At 45.5% G+C, this 20,833-nt stretch overlaps 3 protein-coding genes and 1 long non-coding RNA gene across 4 annotated transcripts in view; 2 read left to right on the top strand and 2 right to left on the bottom strand.

Annotated features, from left to right (window-relative positions):
* LOC129190731 (uncharacterized) overlaps positions 1–18,884 on the top strand; it is a 62,489-nt gene extending 43,605 nt beyond the window's left edge. The window contains exons 3-4 of the long non-coding RNA XR_008573048.1: positions 9,759–9,891; positions 18,485–18,884. This is a non-coding gene — a long non-coding RNA (uncharacterized LOC129190731). The remainder of the gene's footprint in view (positions 1–9,758; positions 9,892–18,484) is intronic.
* Positions 6,046–9,846, bottom strand: foxa3 (forkhead box A3). Its single transcript, XM_054793149.1, has 2 exons — positions 9,477–9,846; positions 6,046–8,507 (listed from the first exon to the last, which is right to left on the bottom strand). The coding sequence occupies exons 1-2, from the start codon at positions 9,546–9,548 to the stop codon at positions 7,194–7,196; spliced, it is 1,386 nt and encodes a 461-aa protein (XP_054649124.1). The 5' UTR covers positions 9,549–9,846; the 3' UTR covers positions 6,046–7,193.
* Positions 12,830–16,518, bottom strand: irf2bp1 (interferon regulatory factor 2 binding protein 1). Its single transcript, XM_054793150.1, has 2 exons — positions 14,118–16,518; positions 12,830–13,840 (listed from the first exon to the last, which is right to left on the bottom strand). The coding sequence occupies exons 1-2, from the start codon at positions 15,113–15,115 to the stop codon at positions 13,564–13,566; spliced, it is 1,275 nt and encodes a 424-aa protein (XP_054649125.1). The 5' UTR covers positions 15,116–16,518; the 3' UTR covers positions 12,830–13,563.
* On the top strand, positions 14,380–17,899 carry polr1g (RNA polymerase I subunit G). Its single transcript, XM_054793152.1, has 3 exons — positions 14,380–15,707; positions 15,937–16,081; positions 16,265–17,899. The coding sequence occupies exons 1-3, from the start codon at positions 15,596–15,598 to the stop codon at positions 17,196–17,198; spliced, it is 1,191 nt and encodes a 396-aa protein (XP_054649127.1). The 5' UTR covers positions 14,380–15,595; the 3' UTR covers positions 17,199–17,899.
* Positions 18,885–20,833: the final 1,949 nt, after the last annotated feature.

Genomic DNA, 20,833 nt, shown 5'->3' with positions numbered 1-20,833 from the left:
GTATATACACCGCTCACAAAAATTAAAGGAACACTTTTTTTATTGGGCCTGGCATGAATTCAATTAAACCTGTGTGATAATTTTCTGGTTGGTTAAGCAGCTGAGGGCCTCGTTGATAAATTTCAGCTGTATTGGTGTTCATGGAATTAACAACAGGTGCACTTCAGTGGCAATAATTAGAAAACCCTCAAAACAGGACTGGTTTTACATGTGGAGGTCATTTCAAGTTTCTGCCTCATGATCTTTTTTGGCTGGTTTTCCACTCGTGCTGATTTTGGCTTGCGTAATTATCTCTACTTGTAGTATGAGGCGATTCCTTAACCCTACAGAAGTTGCACAGGTTGTCCAACTTCTCCAGGATGGCACATCCACACGTGCTGCAGCAAGAAGGTTTAATGTGTCTCCAGCACAATTTCCAGAACATGGAGGAGATTTCAGGTGACTGGTGGAGAGCTGGACAGGGCTGTAGAAGGTCCTCAACCCCTCAGCAGGACCGATACCTGCTCGTTTGTGCAAGGCGGAACAGGCTGAGCACTGCTCGTGCCCTACAGAATGACCTCCAGAGGGCCACTGGTGTGAATGTCTCTACCCAAACAATCAGGAACAGACTTCATGAAGGTGGCCTGAGGGCCCGACGTCCTGTAGTGGGCCCTGTGCTCACTGCCCAGCACCGTGGAGCTCGACTGGCATTTGCTCAAGAACACCAGAATTGGCAAGTCCGCCACTGGCGCCCTGTACTTTTTACAGACGAGAGCAGGTTCGCCCTGAGCACCTGTGATAGACATGAAAGAGTCTGGAGAAGACAAGGAGAACGTTATGCTGCCTGCAACGTCGTTCAACATGACAGGTTTGGTGGTAGGTCAGTGATGGTCTGGGGAGGCATATCCATGGAGGGACGCACAGACCTCTATTGCCTAGGAAATGGTGCTCTGACTGCCATAAGGTATCGAGATGAAATCCTTGAACCCATTGTCAGACCCTACACTGGTGCAGTAGGTCCTGGTTTCCTACTAATGCACGACAATGCCCGGCCTCACGTGGTAAGAGTATGCAGGCAGTACCTGGAGGATGAAGGAATTGAAACAATTGAATGGCCTTCACGATCCCTTGACTTAAACCCAATAGAACATCTCTGGGACATTATGTTTCGGTCCATTAGGTGCTGCCAGGTTGCGCCTCAGACTGTACAACAGCTCAGGGATGCCCTCACACAGATTTGGGAGGAAATGCCACAAGACACGATCCGTAGTCTCATTAGGAGCATGCCGCGACGTTGTCAGGCATGCATACAAGCTTGTGGGGGCCACACAAGAAACTGAAAAGCATTTTGAGTTGCAGAAATTAAGTTTTGGAAAAAATGGACTAGCCTGCCACATCTTCATTTCACTCTGATTTTATGGTGTCTACACAATTGAGCCATCTGTAGGCTGAAAACTTTTATTTCCATTAAAAGACTTGGCATCCTTTTGTTCCTAAGACACTGCCCTGTCGTTATTTGTATAGATATCCAACTTCATATTGAGATCTGATGTATCTAATGTGTTTCATTAAAGTGCTCCTTTCATTTTTGTGAGCAGTATATATATATAAAAAAAAAAACTGAAGTTGCAATTGAATATTTTCATGAAATTTCTTTATTTGCATATGTTGGTATGGACATCATCCTTCCATCCACACTGCTCTCCTGCAAGCATGTCCTGCACTGCTCACCTGATCATTCCCCTGTCCCTCCGGAGGATTGTTAACTTCAGCTCTAATTCGCACTTCAATACTGTCGAGGTCATGTGGTGGTGGCACATACACTTTTGATTTGAGATGGCCCCACAGAAAAAAAATCCAGCGGTGTCAAATCAGGTGACCTCGGGGGGCCATTCCATTGGGCGGTTCAAAGCAATAACGTGGTCACCAAAAAGCTCTGTCAGCCAATCAGTTACAGTTCTTCCCCGGTGTGGTGGAGCACCATCTTGGGCCCACCAAGCACGTGCTAACCGACCATTTCCTTGAAGATGAAAACTGGGCATTCCTCTGAGATATTTTAACCCTTTCATTTTTGGGAGGATTTTTTTTTTTTTTTGCCCATCGGAAAACGGGTCTTTCTTCAATCATGCATGCAATTATGCAATACATTTTGGTATGGACCGAAGGATGATGTCCATACCAACATATGCAAATAAAGAAATTTCATGAAAATATTTTGTTCTAACTTTACTGGCTACTTTTTGGAGAATCTACTTTTATTTTTTATACACCCTGTAGTACAGTATGTCCTAGGTATCGCATGTCACATATTAAGAAGAGGAGTGTTTGTCCTGAAGGTAGAACTGTAAGTGCTGCGTTTTTTTCCCCCATCGTCACTCCTCCCACCCTCCTTCTCTCCCTCTTTCCCTCCCTTCTCACCCTTTTCTCCCCTCCTTCCCCACAGGCAATAAGCAGAGTAAACACAACATCCACCTAACAGGATCCAGGATGCACCGCCTCATTTGCATCCTAGCGCCTGAAAACACACACACACACGCACACACACACAAACTCCTTTCTCGCTTTTTCTATGTTCCTTGCGACTCGTCTTATTTATTTTTATGACTTTCTGTCTCTACTGTATTTATGTTTCCTCTTCTTTGCTTTGTATTTGATTTGATCACATTCCTTGGCTCCACCTTTTGTTTTACTTCTTTAGCATTGTACCTCTTTCTCTCCTGTCTTCACTTTTTTCATATTTATTGCTTTATATGAAATATACTTTATATGTATTATTGTTAGGCATTAACTGTACATGTTAAATATATAAATTTAGTATTGTTATATATTATTATTATATTATTTTTTTTTTCTTTTTTCCTTCGCTCCATCATCCATGAAATTAGTTGCGCATGAGAAGGTGTGTGTGTGCGTGTGTGTGTTGATGTAGCGTCACAGCAGAGGCGCCGCGGGGCAGCAGTCAGAGAGTCTGTTGCACCTCAGGTCACAAATATTCATCATGTGATGGGAGGATGACAACGATGTTGCTGGCTCACTTTCCCTCCTTCCCAGAGCGTATGCAAAACTTCTCCTGTTGCCTGGGGTTCTTTTTCTCATCCTCCACTTTTCTTTTAAACTTTCCTCCTGAGATCTGCACGCACACTTTGTTATCTTCTACCTACTGTACCTCCCTGCCTCTCTATCTGCCTGCCGACATACCTACCCATCTACTTACCTTCAGTATCTACCTATATGCCTACCTATCTGTCTGTTCTACCTACCTATTTACCTTCTTCTCTATCTGCCCTACCAGTTTACCAACCAATATACCTACCTACCTATCTGCCTACCTACAGTGTTTCGCTACCAACATACCTCCAATCTACCTGCTTCTTTATCTGCCTAACAACATACCTACCCATCTACTTACCTACAGTATGTGCCTACCAACATACTTACTTACAGGATATGCTTACCTATCTGTCTACTGTACTTACCTATCCACCTGCTTCTCTTATCAGCCTACCTGTCTACCTACCAATGTAACTACCGATCTACTTACCCACGGTATCTACTTGCCAACATACACTACCGGTTAAAAGTGTTAGAACACCTCACTTTCTCTGTAGGAAAAACCTACATTTGTAAGTGTTAAAATCGTTCTTTCCCTTTTTTCTTGCCATTTTTGTTGCAAGAAGTTACTTTCTCCAGTACAGTGCTGTTCAACTGATGCTCACAAGGGTATAGTACTACAGTGTGTTCCAAACATTGCTTTTATGCAGACAGAGGAGGTTGCAAGTACTCCAGAAAAGCTGGAACACCTGTGGGAATTAGTTACACCAACTCTCAAGGCTTGATCAACCTCCAGAACAGCTTTAAATTGTTGACCCATTTTGTGGTCCCTGAAAAAGGCCTTTTGGTGTAATTGAAATACACATTATTTTTCAGTTTTGGGTAACCTTACCTTTTTTTTAACCTCTGGCAGTTCACCACTTAATCTTTGTATCAAGCTATTCATTGGACTTGAACAACTTGAATTACAATAAATAACTGGAAAAATTGTGGTGTTCTAAAACTTTTGACCGGTAGTGTACCTGCCTACCTGTCTTCTGTGCCTACCTATCTGCCTACCAACATACCTACCCATCTAGCTACCTACAGTATATTAACATATCTATATCTATATTTGCTTACCTATCTCTTTACCTACCTATCTACCCGTTTCTCTATCTGTCTACCCATCTACCCATTTACCGACCTACAGTATCTACCTATCAACATACCTACAGTATATGCCTATCCATGTATATGCTGTATTTTCCTGTCTACCTGCCTCTCTATCTCCCAGCCTATCTGCCTACTATCTATCTACTGTGCCTACCTAGCTACCGATCTACCTACCTGTCTACCTGCCTTCCAGGTCACACTGAAAGACGTGACGCTAACATTGAAGCGACTCAGTTGTGATCCAAATCATTATTAGCAAATCCCCTGCACCCAGAACCAGCACTATAAACCTGTTCTCATGATCTTAGAGCCAGGTTGGTCGTATCCGGAGTGTGTGTGTGTGTGTGTGTGTGTGTTGCGACTGTATCGTCTAGCTATCTTATCAAGAAAACTGCTCTGAAGGGACTATTGTGTATGTGAGGCAAAAAATGAGACTGTCAGCCAATGACCAGGCGCTAACTCTGTGTGTGTGTGTGTGTGTGTCTGCGTGTGTGTGTGTGTGTGTGTGTGTGTTAGTAGGCCAGAAAAACACTTGTGAGTCACTGAAGCAACAGGTAACCATGTTCTGTAACATTGAGAAGCATCGATCAACAGTCCAACAAAGACCATAACGTGCGCACGTTTATACAGTATGTAGTGTACAGTATGTGCATGAGTAGGAGTTGTCGAGCAATAAGTGACAACAATGGCGCCAATGGACCGTTTTTAGCATCTACTCTTGTTGGAGACAAAGCACCACTCTACTATGAGGAAGCAACTGTTTTGTTGTGTTGCAATGATATGTGTTGTGTCATTGCCGTGGCTTGATTAGCACAATGTTCGTCATTGCCTTGCATGGGGAGAATTGGGAGTTGGTGTCAAAATCAAATGTTATTTCAACTCTAAACTTTAAAATCTGCAAATGTTTATGGCAGTTGTATACTTTTTCTGTACGCTACACCCCGAGAAAAAATGTCATCTGTTCTTTTACCCCCCAACGAAGGTCCTGTGTGATGAAGAAGGTCAAATTTGACGCAATTTGAGCAAAAAAAATGTATTTATTTTTAAAATACAAAATTTTGCACCCCTTGATAACAGTCTATCTGGCACACCCGGTTGGAAAAAATACAACAATTTGCTATGAAATATTTCTTATTACAGATTAAAAAAAACTTATCCTGCTATGTTAATTAATAAAAAAAAAGTGATACAATTCAAAACAGAATTACCCTACCCTCCATAAAGATGATTACTTCTTGCAGTGGAAAAAAAACATTAATTTAATTTAATATTAAAGTGAAAAAAGTGCATGTCATCTGTGAAGCTGCTTACTATATTAACATCTCATTAACGCAAATTAGAAAGCTAATGGCATTCCACAAACAACATTAAATGAGTTTGTCATCCATCAAGTGTTTTGATGGTGGAAGCTTGCTGGAAGCTGATTGGTCGCTGCTGGCAGACGCACAGAGGAGACAAAACCAACAGAATTCCCCCACCCGTGTTTCTGCTTTGTTGACTCGCCCGCGCCAGGTCAGGCCGGGGTCAGGAGCCGGAGCGGCGGTGTGGTCTCTCAGCGCGAGTACGCCGCCGACGGCCCGCGTGGAGAACCTCTTTGAGGCTCTCAGTGTGAGGCGGCCATGTTTAGTCTGCTATAGGCATCGCACGCCGCGTCCATTTGGTCGGGAGCTGTTTCAACAAGACGCCGCCAGCTGCTCGGTAGAGAGAAAAAGACAAATTAGACGACGTTGGCGGCCATTCCGCACGTGCCTACCTCATGAACGCTGAAGTTGAAGTCTTAACCTACAGTCCTTAGTTGTCCCTGAACTTCATTCTTAGCAAGACATTTTGGACAATTGTAGGCTTTCAAATTTTTACGAACACTTTGGGTTAAAGGCCCTTTTCTGTTCCCAGTGCACTAAGGCACGCTTGGAGGAGTATGGTGTGGCAGAACTAGAACAAATGGACAAAAATATCTGGACAGTATACAGTGGAAGCAATTCAACGTCTTCTTCACTGGGTAGAAATGACACCATGCACCATGTCTCCCGTTTTCAACCTTTTTATTAGGAAAAGTCAAAGATGTAATCACATTGAAACCAACAGAAACAAGGAGGGAGACGAGAAAAATAGTATATTATAAGGACACACTGCGTTTTTTTTTGTTTTTTTTTTCCAAAGTTTGAAAAGCGACATAGCTTAAATAAGATCTTTCTTTTTCGTCATGTGACCTGAAAGTCTTTATCATCCTTCAGTTTATTGACAACTGATCATGTGGACAGAAGAAGGCACTTTTGGACCGCAGTGTGACACCTTTTGTTACACCGACAGACACCCCCCCTCCCCTCCTTCTCAGTGTGGGGACACTCCTTTAGTATTGTAACGCGCGCACACACACACACACAAACACACACACACACACTCACACACACTATCAGCCCACTTGGCCAGTGGGAGCTCCATAGTGCAAAGTACTGTATGTAAATCTCCCATAGTGCATCTCTCCTCTCTCTTTTTAGTAACTAGCTTACCCCACCCCCCCTCCCCCCACTTATAGTCGGGCCCAAAGCATTCACCTCTCCAGGTAACAACACAGCATACTGTTGTTTCAAGTCTTTACCACAGTTGGCTTCATCGCATGGAGAACGTTCCTGTAGTGTGACATTGTAACATGAATGAAGCGTGTCCCACTGCAGAAACTCACATTAAGGTTGTAACTGGTCCACAAAGCAGAATATAAGATATATTAAAATTTATTCCCTTTATAAATAAATGCAAATGCCCACACGCACGCACACACACACGCACACACACACACACACACACACACACACACATTGCTGCTATTTACATTTTGTACAAAGTCCATCTTCATCATCATGGTCAGGGTTGTGTGCGTGGTGTAACCAGAGAGTCTCCATGGGAAAAGAAAAACCTTCTATGGTCCATCAAACATGGCGGCTTGTAGATGCAAGTCTCTTATGTGCGTGTGTGTGTGTGTGTCTGTGTGTGGCGCAAGAGCGTGCACATTAAGAAGCGTTGAGGACAGAACGGCTGTACAGAGTCTGGTAGTAGGCACCAGAGTCCATGGTGGCGGGGCTGGGGCTGTCGTAGATCTGCTTGGCGGCCACAGGCGAGCCGGCAGCGTAGCTGTTGTACGCCATCATCTGGTCCTGGTAGGACTTGAGGTCCATCTTCTGCTCGTTGGACATGAGGTTGGTGATGGAGAAGGGGTGGTTGAAGTTGTAGTGGGGGTCCAGGGACTTGAGGGCGTCGCTCTGTAGTTCCATGTGCTGATGCATGGCACCGGGCAGGAGGTGGGCTCCGCCCGCTAAGGACTGGGAGTGGAAGATGGGGTTGGCAGCGGAGGTGGCGGAGAGGGACAAAGAGGATGGAGGGATTGAGGAGGAGGAGGTGGACGGCGGCTGGGACAGAGGTGGGCTGTGGAGGTGGGAGGACAGCGAGGGGCAGTCAAGCGGAACCAGCGAACTTCTGGGAAGCGGCTGGTCGTCGGAAGACCCAGGGTGGGAGCTGTCCGAGTGAGCGGAGTCGGCTTCCTCTGAGCCCCCGACGGGGCTTCTGTCCTCCAGCAGGACATCTCCACTGTGGACCCCTTTGCCCCCCTCCTTGCCCCCCTTCTTAGCCATCTTGTCTTCGATCTTGAAGCGTTTCTGGCGCCGCAGGTAGCAGCCGTTCTCAAACATGTTCCCGGACTGCGGGTGCAGGGTCCAATAGGAACCTTTGCCTGGCTTGTCAGGCGAGCGGGCTACCTTGACGAAGCAGTCGTTGAAGGACAGTGAGTGTCGGATGGAGTTCTGCCAGCGCTGCTGGTTCTCGCGGTAGTACGGGAACAGGTCCATGATCCACTGGTAGATCTCGTTGAGGGTGAGCATCTTGCTGCCGCTCTGCTGGATGGCCATGGTGATGAGCGAGATGTACGAGTACGGCGGCTTTGCGTGGGTCAGGGATCGCCGGTACGGCTTTGGGGGGATCTCCTTGGGCCCGGCTCGGCTCAGGGAGGCGCCCGACGGGTATCCCAGCTGGCTCATGGACTGACCCATGTTCTGGTAGTGGGACAGGGAGCCCAACGAGCCGGGAGTGGCCGGACCCAGCTGGGTGAGCGAGCCCGAGCTGAGGGAGGGTGCCACCGGGGAGAGGGGCATGTGCCCTGCCCCTGACCCCATGGAGGCTAGCGGGGAGGTGCTGAGGCCCGAGCTGGGGTACGCCATGTTCATGCCTGCCGGGGCGGCGCTAGCTGGGTTCAGGTTGATGTAACTGTTGATGGTCCCCATGGACCCCACAGAGCCCAGAGCAGAGTTCATGCTGCTGGGAGAGGAATACATCTGCAACACACAAAAACACATTTAATTACACACTATAACTTTAATTACTCACCATCATTTTTTATTTTTTATAATTCACACTTTTAAGTCTAATTTTCAGCAGCACTTTCTGAGGTGCACTGCTGTTAAAAAAGTGAGTTTAAACGTGAAAGGAGGCTTCTGACTGACTTCTTATCAATGCACAATGAAGCTCTCAGTGCACGCGGATTTCACACTCACACGTGAACGTGGAAATGCGTAAAAAAGCGCGTCACAGTCCTCTCTGGCCTCTCCGTGGAAAAACAACCTGCACTGAAAAATCTCCTTAAAAACCTTAAAATACATTTCAATGTGCTAGAAGTAGGAAATATAACGCATTACGTCGTGGTGTGTTTGTCAGTGCAGGTGAGTTGAAACCCTGTCCTTTCTGTGACGCTTCAAAATATTATCAAGGTGTTAATTTAATCAGCAGCCTCATCGAACTAATCAAATTAACGTTTAATTCGATTAGCAATAATCCTCACGATTGACCTCTTATTTCTTTTTTTTCATTCTCTATGACAGCTCATTCTCTTCAACGACATGCAATTTCGTCTACAAATGTGGATTCTAATTGTGTTATTTTTTGAATGATAAAATATAAAAACCGTTCTGTTGTTGTGTTCTTTTTTTTTAGCTAATAAAATAATGCAATGGCCTTTTACTCGTGCGTGAGGCCCTCTTCGGAAAGATTATTTCTTTATTAAGAAGTTCTAATAATAATAATATAAAACGTTATCCTATTTGTCTTACTTTTTAAAACTACGTTTACATCGTTTTAGTTAGTATTTCTTTATTTCGCATTGTAATACTTATCATTAATACCAAGTGAATTGAAGACGATTTAAAGAATTCCATCTTAATCGACAAAATATTTGTTTGATATAACATTTAATAATATTTTTAAGTTACTTCAAATGTGTTTTTTTGTTGTTGTTTTTTTTTTTTTACCTCGCTGGCCTCACTGTAGAAAGTATTCCACTCAGGTAGGTCGTGGGCTTCCATCTTCACAGAGCTCAACATCCCCAACAAGCCACTTAGAAAGAGAGTTAATTATCTACACACTACAAATATGATATATTCTTCCTCTTCTTTTTTTTATTTATTTCAAGAAAAGTTAAAATCCTTGTTGGTAAAAGTTTGTCCACGCAAAAAAATAAAGTTCTCCACTTGATTCGAGAACTGAAGTTGTATCGAAAAGTCTCTAAAGCTCAGTCATCCATTGTTTTCCAGAACCTGTTGGTTCTGATCCGATGCTGGAGGCCCGCTGATGGCTGCAGTGGGCCGGCAGGACGCAGCGTTGACAGGCGGGGTGAGAGAGTCTTGCAGACGGCGTGGACGCGGCAGACAGATGCCCTCTTATAAGGTATCACTGGGCCCGCCCCCCTCCGGACATTTGAATACGGTGAAGGCACTCAGGAAGGGTCCTGCAAAAAGGCCGATGTGGCCCCCTGGCGTGCTGTATATTGGCCCGGCGCCCCCCCACCACACACACACACAACCCCAACCCCCCCCCGCCCCAGTCTCAAACATCAAAATAAGACGTTTTATTTCATTTACGGTTACGTCTTCAGCTAATGCAACAAAAGTATAATAACAACAATAATGATAATGCGTGCATTTTCAAGCTTAAAGTGAGTATCTTATCATGAGTGTTTATGGTGGGGGCTCCGGTTTGTGTCCGGGTGGGGGGTGGGGGGGGGGGGGCGTGAAAGTCGTTAATTCCCGCGGCTGTCACCTCTGTGGAACCTTTAACACTCGAGCACGTTCGTAGTTCTTAGCTTTCGATGCTGCCCGCTTGCCCGATATAATGAACAGAAAAAGTGACAGAATAAATAAATGTTTTTCACATGTACTGACGCACTTTTAAAGTTGTCTTTTCAATGCCGTTATCGTGTTTTCTCGGTGCGGCTTTGCACTTTAAAGTCGCCACACGCAGCCTGTCCTGGTGCGACCCTGGAATACACAAGACGGAGGCGTGTGCATGTCAATGGCGGCCTAATGGCGGCTCAATGGTCATGTAATGGCGCGCAGGCGGGTGGTCGTCGGGATTAAATGGTACCAAATGACACAGAAACAGGAAGGCGCGCGAGGGGCCCCGGTCGCGGTGCACGCGCACGTTAGCCGCGAAGTCAGGCCGTGTTGGGTGAAAAAAAATAGACGGAGTGACACCTCTGTGTGTTTGCAATGATGCAATTAGCACAGATAATCCACTTAGTGACGTCACCGCTGCTGGAAGTCCACTTCGAGCAATCGTGTATGTGGTTCATAAAGAGATATTAGTCCGCTCACTGGACACTTGCTTAGATAGACCATCTACTGAGCTCCATTACAAAAATGTCAGAGTTTTACAAAGATAATAATGATCACTTTTCATCAAGCTAGCCATTTAACAATATGTTTATCTATATTGCATTTCTCTGCAATATTTTGCTTAATTTAGATGGCTGAATTAATCATACAATTAAACTAACAACCATACTATAAAGCAGGGGTGCCTAAAGTGCGGCCCTGGGGGCATTTCTAGCCCGCAGTTCATTTTTTATTGGCACATTGTAGGAATAAAATAAAGGAAAAAAATATTTGAACATTACTTTTAGGAAAAGTACAATGAAAAAGTGTTAAAGAACTCGGAGAGCGACCTCCGCCATAGTTCCATCCGTATTGTGATTTACACCATATAAGTCCTACATTTACTTTAGCTACATATTTAAAAATGGTCCGATCTCACATTGTTAAACAATCCTATAAACAATTCTGAGACGGTGATCCGGACCACCCCCAAAATGTAATCAGTTCTTCCATATCCCATTTCCGACAGTTTCTGAAAATGTCATCCAAATCCAGCCATCCATTTTCTATGCTGCTTATCCACACTAGGGTCGCGGGTATGCTGGAGCCTATCTCAGCTGACTTTGGGCGAGAGGCGGGGTACACCCTGGACTGGTCACCAGCCAATCGGAGGGGAGCATATAGACAAACATTCACACTCACATTCATACCTATGGACAATTTAGAATCTCCACTTAACCTAACATGCATGTTTTTGGAATGTTGGAGGAAACCGGAGTACCCGGAGAAAACCCACGCACGCAGGGAAGAACATGCAAACTCCACTCCGTGTGGCCAACATGCTAACGACTCGGCCACCATGCGGCCCGTCATCCAAATCCATTCAGAACTTTTCAAGTATTTTGAACACAAACAGGCACCCTCTTCCTGCCTGTTTGGAGGCGAGAGACAAGGAAAACAGACAAACATGCACATGGCAATATTTTGGGAGCCAGCAAAATGATCAAGGTCACTTTCATCTATTATGTGATTAATGACTTTATTATCGTCCTAGGCCTAGTGCCCACTGTATATTTATATACAGTATATCATAATTTTCGGCATGCAGTCCTTGGTGGAAAAACTTTGAACACTCCTGCTATAAAGTAAAATATTACAAAATACCTAAAGAGAAAAGATTTATCATCATCCGTCATCCTTCCTAACCTTTTACATGAGTTTATATACAATAATAAACTGAAATAAATGAAAGTGAGCAATACTAGCTTTACAATAACAGATTTGTTTGTATTGAATCTCATTACATTGCGCACCTAATGAAGTGACCACTGAGTACTGTAGATGTTACACTACTTTTTGTGATATCACAAGTCATATTCAGAATGTAGGACTGAGCTCAGATGACCTGGCAGAGTGACGTCACTGGCTGTCTGTGTGGTTCTGACCTGCCTCTTTAATACGCATCTTTTTGTTGTGGAGGGCTCTAGCCTTCCCAGCTGGCCTCCCTGTGGCTCGTTTTTTTCATGCCAATGAGGCTCCGTCGTCCATTAACACCTCCATAATTGGCTCAACAATGGCTGTAATGACTTGACACTAATAGAGGAAGCCACACATCCACTCACGCTTAAAAAAAAAAATCCACAATTAACATCACTGTTCTGATTGGGATTCATTACATGGCTGCAGCGTGACCATGCAGATGTTACACTTGGGTTTTAGGAAAATGAAGCACTTTTATTACTGTAGTGTTTCTACTGTGCAGTACCACTGCGCCCTCAAGAGGACAAAACCGAGGAGGGCAGGTTGTTGCATGACGTGTTCTTTTTTTTCTTAATTGAACGTCAGGTCATAAATAACTCTTTGCTGCTATGCAGTCCAGGGAATCTTTAAAAGTCCTATTGCATTAAGTGAAGACATTTACATTCCTTACATTCCACGTGATCAGCCAGTCGTCATTCTAATGGCGATGTTGTGACAAGATTGAGCATGAACAAAAATATCAGGACGTGGCAGAGTTTCCATTTTGTTTATTCCTGCTTGGCTGTTTGTACATGAAGCTGCAGTCAAGAAACGCAAAAAAAAAGGAACAGATTTGTCATCGCCGTGGCAACGCCCACAAAGAGGCGGGACACTTCTGCACAAGGCACTTGTGTTACAAGATGTGTCTGCGCACGCTCGCCCGCCACTCACATTGGCGGGGAGTAGGGAGGGGGCGGAGGGGTCCAAAAAGGCCCCGTCAGCACTTTCTGACGACGACTAAGTGTAAACTAGCAGATATAGCGCTAAATAGATTTTATACACATATATAGGCTTTAGCTTTGGTTGGTCTATGAGGACATTCTTCTTGTGATTGTTCAGCAACATGACTCACTGCTGCAGTCTGCGCCTAGAAAACTACTTTTACCTTTCTTTCTTTCAAAACAAAGCAACTTGTCAGGTAAGGAAACCATGTGCAATCATTTCAATTACAGCTTCTAAATGTTGCATACTATGACTGACCATAGCACACTGACGGACCTTGCAGTAAAAATACACTTTCTTCTTCTACATTCAGCTGGCAGGTGACACGTGTGTGTGTTACTTTGACTTAACATTTTACATTTTGTGGTTCGTATTTACCTGATTGTTGTGTGTGTGTGTTGGGGGGGTCCAATGAATGTGTGTCAGGTCCGCTCAACGTGACTAAACTAAGTCTGCCAAAGTGTGGGTCTGCCTGCCCTTGTCCAGGTTGCCATGGAAACAGTCATCACGTCTCCCTCTCCTTCTTGACGGTGACGTCACCGCTCTGAGCTGTGGCCCCATTGGCGGCGCTAGCCCCGGGTCCGGGTCCGGCTACTGGGGGAGCGGCCGGCGGGGCACCCGCCACGGCCGCGCCCAGAATGGTGGACACCTCCCCCTGCATAAAGGCCCAAGGGGGGCTGTTGGCCGAGTTGTCCAACGGACAGCGCTCGCCGCTGGGACAGTAGACCTCGCCATCGCCTCGCCTGCTCTGAATGTACACTCTCGTGCATGGGAAGCAGAACCTGCGTGAGGACACAAGAGGTCAACACTAAGAACCATGTCCAAGAAGTAAAATTTATTAAGAAAAAACTAGTACAATACAGTAGAAACACTTCTCAGCTTCTGTAAACATTATAAATGGAAAAAGTCAGCAAGGAAATACCTGAACTACGCACTGTTCACTTAATTAGATACACCTACAATAAAGTTCAGTTTTGAATGAGTTAATTAAAAGTGAACATTACATCATTATTGGTGTGTATTTGTGGTGACCAGGTAGTGTAAGATATGACGACAAACCTGTGTCCTGGCACAGATGGACATTGGACAAAGTGTGTGTCCTCCAGCCTCTCGTGACAAAGCGTGCAGGACAGAGTGGTTCCTGTCAGGCTGCTGCTGGCGGAAGTGGATCCCAGCTCCGAGGCTCCACTATGGGGCAGAGCTGCGGCAGTGGGAGTGGCCTCTGATGAGCTGCTGGACGCCAGAGGCTCTCCTCCGGACCTGGCGGCGAGGGGACGCGGCTGCCTCGCCGGAGATGAAGCAGGCTTGGGGCTAGTCTGGCTAACCCCCCCTGCCACAGAGGACGACGAGGAGGGGAGGCCGGCGGTCTTGCTGCTGGAGACAGAGCCGGTGTGACCCTGAGGCTTGGGCTGGGAGGAGCTCAGCTCCCGTTCCAACTCCGGCGTGATGAAGGGGGCGATGCCCATGCCAATACCCAGCTGTCTGCGGTTCATCTCGGCCAGCACCGGCGCGGGGAAGATCATCGGGCTGCTCATGGGGGCGGTCCTGGCTGTCAGGCCCGCTGGCATGCCCGCCAGTAGCCCATGGGGAATCCCTGCAATGCTCTGAGTCACTAAGTTCGGAGGGATTGCCGCTCCTATCATCGGTCTCCGGCTTCCACTTGGACTCTGGCGGTTCACCTCTTGGGGCGGTTGGCCGTCACGGTGCAGCCCGTTGGGCGGCACTCGAGCAGCGGACACGGTACTCTCTCCGCGGCCTCCCCTCTCAAAGCGTTCGCTGTGCGGCCTGCCGCCTTCTGTGGCTGCCTCTCCCCGGCCTGACGAGGCGTGCTTGTTGGGAGAGGGACCAGGCGACCTCACGTTGCCGTCCTGCATCCCGTGCGTCCGTTTGAGCTGCCTGGCGCTAGCTATGAGGAACTCTATCTGATTAGCGCCCTCGTAGTTGACACAGCCGCGACATACCACCTCGCTAAAGTCCCACACCACAGTCCAGGGCATCTTGGGCAGGTCGCACAAGTAGCACCACTGGCGCCTGGAGGAGGAAGAGGGCGACGACATGATGGACGACTAGCCAGCTGGCTGGCTAGCTTGCTAGCTAGCTAGCTAGCACGTTAGCTATCTTAACCTATTATCTTAAACAAGTGTAGAATCACTATTTGCTGGCGACTTTCTCATTTAACTACCTTCAGTCTGTTTTGTAAAAACAATAAACATATTCCTGATACCGACTGGGACAAAAGTTTCGAGATTTGAACGATTATTTCTGGTTTGTTTACCCTCATCGGCCTGCTCTTCACGGCTGTCAACCGCTCTCGAGACGAACGCTGGGGCATTACGTAACGTAGCGAGGTGCAGTGTGGGCAATGGATTTTCTTTAACTGGACTCAACCTCGTAAGCCAACACGTAGTATTCTCTTGTCGGACTACAAACATGGCTGACAGGATGTGATGCAACCAAAGGTTGTAGGTGATTCTAGTGTGCACACATGTGTCCGCTAAAACCACGCTTCTGAGCTTAAAAGTGAACAATTACAACACATGGCGATTGTTTCACTACAAAAAAACATGCGTAGAGATGTGTCGCCCTCATCGAGCGAAGGTGAAGCGGACAAGTCGACGGAAGAATTATCGTTAAAGCAAAAGGAACCTGGTAAGTTAGCACGCAACACTTTTTGTCTTACGGTAGCTAGCATAGCACGTAGGAACTTGGGAGTATAACAGTACAGTGAGCCTAAATACTGGTGGTTACGTCATTGCGAGTCAATGCAATTTAACTTACCGTAAAGTGTCAGTCAATGCAGTAGGTTTTAGATATGTACTTTCTATATTACAAATGTGAGTCCTTGAATTTTTTATTGTAATGCCTTTTGTTGTTGCAGAGAAGAGGACCAGCAGGTACAAATGTCCTGATGACTTTGTGGCATTCAGACACAAACCTTGCAGCAGCATGCTGACAGACAGCCTGAAGAACACCAACAGTGAACTGTGGCTCATTAAAGCTCCTACCACCTTTAACCCAGAATGGTAGCACATATTTCATAGTCTTTATTCCTTAGAACAGCAACATTGGTGCTTTTTTATGTTGTTTGTTCATGTCCCTTCCTTTACTTCAGTGGCAAAGTTCTGTGTGTAAAAGCCGGGGAGGGTTGTATTTGTACGAGGTTGCTTGTGTGGATGAATCCTACCACCTATTCCTCTTCTTTTCAGCTTGCAAGGTGTCCATGTGAGCCTTTCAGGCCTTCAGACACTGAAGCTTCCTTCTGCTGTGGACGGAGGAGAGAGTATGGGCCAACAGATTTACAACATCCTCGGCTCCACACACGGCACCTCAGAGCTCCGCCTCCTCACCGATGACACAACCTCATCACGATCAACGGTGATGGGTCCAGCTTTCGCCGGCCTATTGAGCGTGAGCGAGAGCTACGGCGGCACTAGGCAGCCCCCGCAAATCATCCCCGCCACCCCCGTGCCCGCCATCCCGCCTGGCCTCAAACAGCGGTTCCACCCCTTTGGCAGCAAGACACCCACTCAGGGAGGGGAGAGCGAGGCAGACGGCACACCCCTTCTAGAATTCACACAAGTCAGTGAAGAGGAGGGGAGGAAGAGGAAGAAAAGGAAGATGAAGAAAGAAAAGCACGTAAATACGGAGCAAGAGGATGAGGAGGTGACAGTCAAACAGGAAGGGAAAGCAGACAGCCTTTTTCTGGAAGCAGGACTTCCTGAGGAGAAAAGGAGAAAGAAAAGGAAGAAGGTTAGAGACAAGGAAGAGGAGTCTCCTCCTACTGCCGTGGTGATGGTCAAACAGGAAATGAGAGAAGGCATCATCTTCCAGGAAGGAGGGGCTTATGATGAAAAGAGAGCAGACAGAGAGGAGGAAGAGGAGGCATTGCCTGCCGCCGCGGTGATGGTCAAACAGGAAGTGGGAGCAGACATCCTTTCCCAGGAAAGAGAAGCCTCTGAGGAAAAGAGGAGGAAGAAGAGAAAGAAAGACAGAGAGGCGGAAGAGGAGGAGTCACCTGCTGCCACAGTGATGATCGAACACAAAGTGAAAAGTGAACAAGTGGACACTTTGTACGACCAGCAAGATGACTGCTCAGCAAAAAAGAAGAAAAAGAAGAAAAGCAAACGTGGTGACGACTAGTCGGACGTTCACGTGAAGTCACTCACGACTGATGAACTTTTATTGTGGAACAGTCGGGTAGTTCTCACCTGTGCCTCTCAGGTGGACTTGATCGTCCGATGGTTTGATGATGCGGGATCATCACGTCAGCATTCAGCAAGAAGACGGGTGATGATGGAAAGATGGAGATGAACACATGTTGGACAATGGCAACATTGTAATAAAAACATGTTGGTGTCTTTTTTTGTGTGTCTTTTAGAGCTTTGACTCTTTATTTGAACCACAGGTGCATCTCAATAAATGTGAGTATAGTGCAGAAGTTGAGTTCAGGAGTTTAGTTCAGACTAAGAACCAAAGTCTAGACCAGTAGTTTGCAATACAGAATCAAACTTTTTGATTATTTTTCAAATGTCATGAAGTACTGTTTTTTTTATGTTTTAAATCCAGGTTAAGAACGTCATTCTTGAAATATATATGAAATATACGTGTGAAGTGAATTTATATAATATAAAAACATCACTTGTAGTTTCACGAAATGAACTACTGGGGGAAAAAAAACGTTTCCAAAATGATCCAAGGAAGTTGGCAAAAAAAGTGACAGTAGTAGTTCCTGGTGATGTGATGTCTACAGTGCTTTGTTTTTAACTTCAGCATGTTGTAGCTAACTGTGGCTGTGTTTCAATTCCCGCACTTCCGTACTTCAAAACACTTGAATAAGTAAACTAGTATGTACACTGCGTACTTGGTTTCAAAGGAGCCAATTTGGGGAGGTGGTGCTGTCCCAAATCAATTGCCGTCGTTGTGCGCTTACCGGAAATGACGATAGCAATATGTACCCTTGTCCCCGTCTTCGTTTCTCCGTTTGAATTTTGAATTGCAACCACTCGAGTTAGTAGTTAGTCATCCCTCTTTTTTCGCTACGTTGCCAAGATGGCGACTATTGAGGGTGGTTTGGCTCCATCACTGCACACTCACCACTTGCCGCGTATTGAGTGCAAACATCCGGGTACTTTGAGTGAGCGCACGTCGTATATACTGAAAAGGCTGAGTGGAAGTAGGGAAGTGCGCGAATGAAACGGCCCTACTTTCATTTATTATGAACTTCCCTTGGGCATATTTGTTACAGTAGCTCGTCCAGCAGGTGGCGCCACACTTCACTTTTTTCTCAATGTGACATTCTTGTGCGGTGCACTGTAGTGTTTTTCTTTTCTGCGTGTCATACATCCTCCTCTTCCTCCTAGTATGTTCTTTTACATTCAGAAAGTGACTTTTTCGTGTGACATTTTGTACATTTTCTATGTTTGCAGCAGCAGAGGCGCTCAATGGTGGAGTGTTGTTGGCCACTGCATCACCTGGCCTCCTCCTCCTCGTCCTGTGGGTGCTTCTCCGCACCAGAGTGTGGTCCTGACTCCTAATGAGCTCCAGAACCTCTTCCTCCTTCACCCTGCTCCATCCTCTTCACATCTTTTATGTACCATACGCTCACACATGCATGTGTAATAAGACAAAATCAATATCTGACTGTTTTGTCTCATTCAATTTGATTACAGTCAAAGAGTTGATGGTCCAAAGCTGCTGCTGCTGCTGCTGCTGCATCCTTTGGTGGACGAATCTCAGTACATTTGCAACATGCATTCATGGAGGTATTATTATTATTATTATTATTATTGTTGGCTCTCAGCATATTAAAACAATAACAGTAATTAATTATCAATGAGATATATTAATAGATAATACACAAAGCTGTGTAATACATGTATAGTATGACGTTTTTTGAAGGACGTATTTTATTGTATGACTTTACATCATGTCATACTAAATACAGTCAAACTTGTCTATAGCGGCCACTAGAGGGAGACTGCAAAAGTGGCCGCTATAGACAGGTGGCCTCTATAGACAGGTTGGCGGCCATTTTGAATGTTGACCAGTAGAGAGAAAAAAAAAAAAAGGTGAGGGGGGGAATGAATGTTGACCAGTAGAGGGCACTGTGGGACTGCGGATAAAAGTTGTACAGCACTACTAGGCTTGTTATTATCCACCACCCACAGAACAAAGCTGTGCTAGTAATGTCTTCTGTTATGCTTGTTTTTAATATTTTACTTTTTATACGGCAGAGTGTCATTACAGCTTTCGTTCATCAGGAAGTGACGGTGGGCGTCCCAAGCAGGAGAGCTAGGCTCAGTGCTAGCTGTGAGTGTCGAGAGAGTTGGGAAGTGTGTGGATGTTGGCGTGGATGTAAAGTCCTGCAGTGTTCTCCGCTGTTAATAAAGCCATTAAAGTGCATCGGCGACATGAGTCTCTCCTTCCCCACAACAAGGGGCATTACAGTATTGACCAGTGCACATTGTCTCGCACCAGGAAATAAACAGTGTCACTTGATACAGGCATTGCCTGGACAGCTATGTAGTGGGGCTTGTTTAACCTTTGGCTTATGGGCAAGCAGGAAGGAGAGACAAGACGTGTGTGTGTGTTCTGAGATGCTCTCTGGTGGCCGCGTTCAATAAATAAAGTTGGCAGAAGCAACATGAGAAGTTTACTTATTTGCTGGAGTCAGGTCGCCCTTACTACGGTTCGCAGCTGAATAACACTGACAAGTTAAACCACTGTAGTAGCGAGCGCCAAAGAAGACGGCTTTTTTTGTGTCGAATACAGAAGATGAGGACTTTGATGGATTTGTGGATGAGGATTGATCAAAAATAACGTGAGTACATTCTAAAATACTTCAATTAAGTACAACCGAACACAGTTCAACATACGATAGCATGCATGCTAGCGTGTTTACCGTGCATGCAGTATTGTATTGTATTGTAACGTCGCTGGGAGCACGTCCTGTTCCCAGCCTAATTTGCGGTAATGTTTTGGTGCAAATGCTCTTAAAGTTACATGTTTGACCAGGAAATATCAAGCTCAAAAGAAGACGGCTTTTTTATGTGAAACAACTGACAGTTTGTGTGGATCTTGTGAATGATTGTGACTGAGCTAGGACTCAGAAATTAAAGTCTACACACGGCGGCTTCATTGATTGAAAAACGAAACGTTTTCGTGCATGAAGCTTCTACTTGAGTCGGTAATTTGGCCGCTGTATGCAGTCAGATATTGACCAAGGGATACAAAATGGGTGGCCGCTAGCCGCGTTGGACAGGTGACTGCTATACACAGGGTCTATAACATGTAAATTTGCTGCGGGGGATTTTTTCAGTGGCCGCTACAGGCAGGTGGCCGTTCTATACAGGTGGCCGCTAAGACAGGTTTGACTGTATTCTACTGTACGTCCAAGAAATACTACATACTATTTATCATGTCATGAAAACTCACACTGTACATAATGTAAACTTACTATACATGTTGTTCTGAAATATGTCACTCTATACATCATGTATATCTAAAATAAACTATACATCATGTCCTAAAAAGTCAAACTAAAGATAATTTACTCAAAAGTCCGAAAAGATGTTTACTTACTTTACACATGGCCGAAAAAATGCCATGCTATACATCCTGTCTGACATTTTCCTATACATCAGGCCCTAAACAATGTTGTACTGAATATACACCATGCCCAAGAAAATGTGCTATACATCATGTCCGAAAAAATGTCGCAGCCCAATATACAGCACGCCCTAAAAAATGTCGTACTATACATTGTGTCCGAAAAA

This window comes from Dunckerocampus dactyliophorus, chromosome 12 (assembly GCF_027744805.1).
Source record: "Dunckerocampus dactyliophorus isolate RoL2022-P2 chromosome 12, RoL_Ddac_1.1, whole genome shotgun sequence".
In the NCBI taxonomy this organism is placed as follows: Eukaryota; Metazoa; Chordata; class Actinopteri; order Syngnathiformes; family Syngnathidae; genus Dunckerocampus; species Dunckerocampus dactyliophorus.
This window is presented reverse-complemented; position numbering and strand designations above follow the sequence as displayed.

Excerpts from the sequence above, each read along its gene's own strand:
- foxa3 (XM_054793149.1), bottom strand. The coding sequence starts at position 9,548 with ATGTTGAGCTCTGTGAAGATGGAAGCCCACGACCTACCTGAGTGGAAT. Across the intron at positions 8,508-9,476 it reads TCTACAGTGAGGCCAGCGAG|ATGTATTCCTCTCCCAGCAG; the intron begins GTAAAAAAAAAA and ends TGTGTGTTGCAG.
- irf2bp1 (XM_054793150.1), bottom strand. The coding sequence starts at position 15,115 with ATGTCGTCGCCCTCTTCCTCCTCCAGGCGCCAGTGGTGCTACTTGTGC. Across the intron at positions 13,841-14,117 it reads CCATCTGTGCCAGGACACAG|GTTCTGCTTCCCATGCACGA; the intron begins GTTTGTCGTCAT and ends GTCCTCACGCAG.
- polr1g (XM_054793152.1), top strand. The coding sequence starts at position 15,596 with ATGGCGATTGTTTCACTACAAAAAAACATGCGTAGAGATGTGTCGCCC. Across the intron at positions 15,708-15,936 it reads GTTAAAGCAAAAGGAACCTG|AGAAGAGGACCAGCAGGTAC; the intron begins GTAAGTTAGCAC and ends TTGTTGTTGCAG. Across the intron at positions 16,082-16,264 it reads ACCACCTTTAACCCAGAATG|CTTGCAAGGTGTCCATGTGA; the intron begins GTAGCACATATT and ends TCTTCTTTTCAG.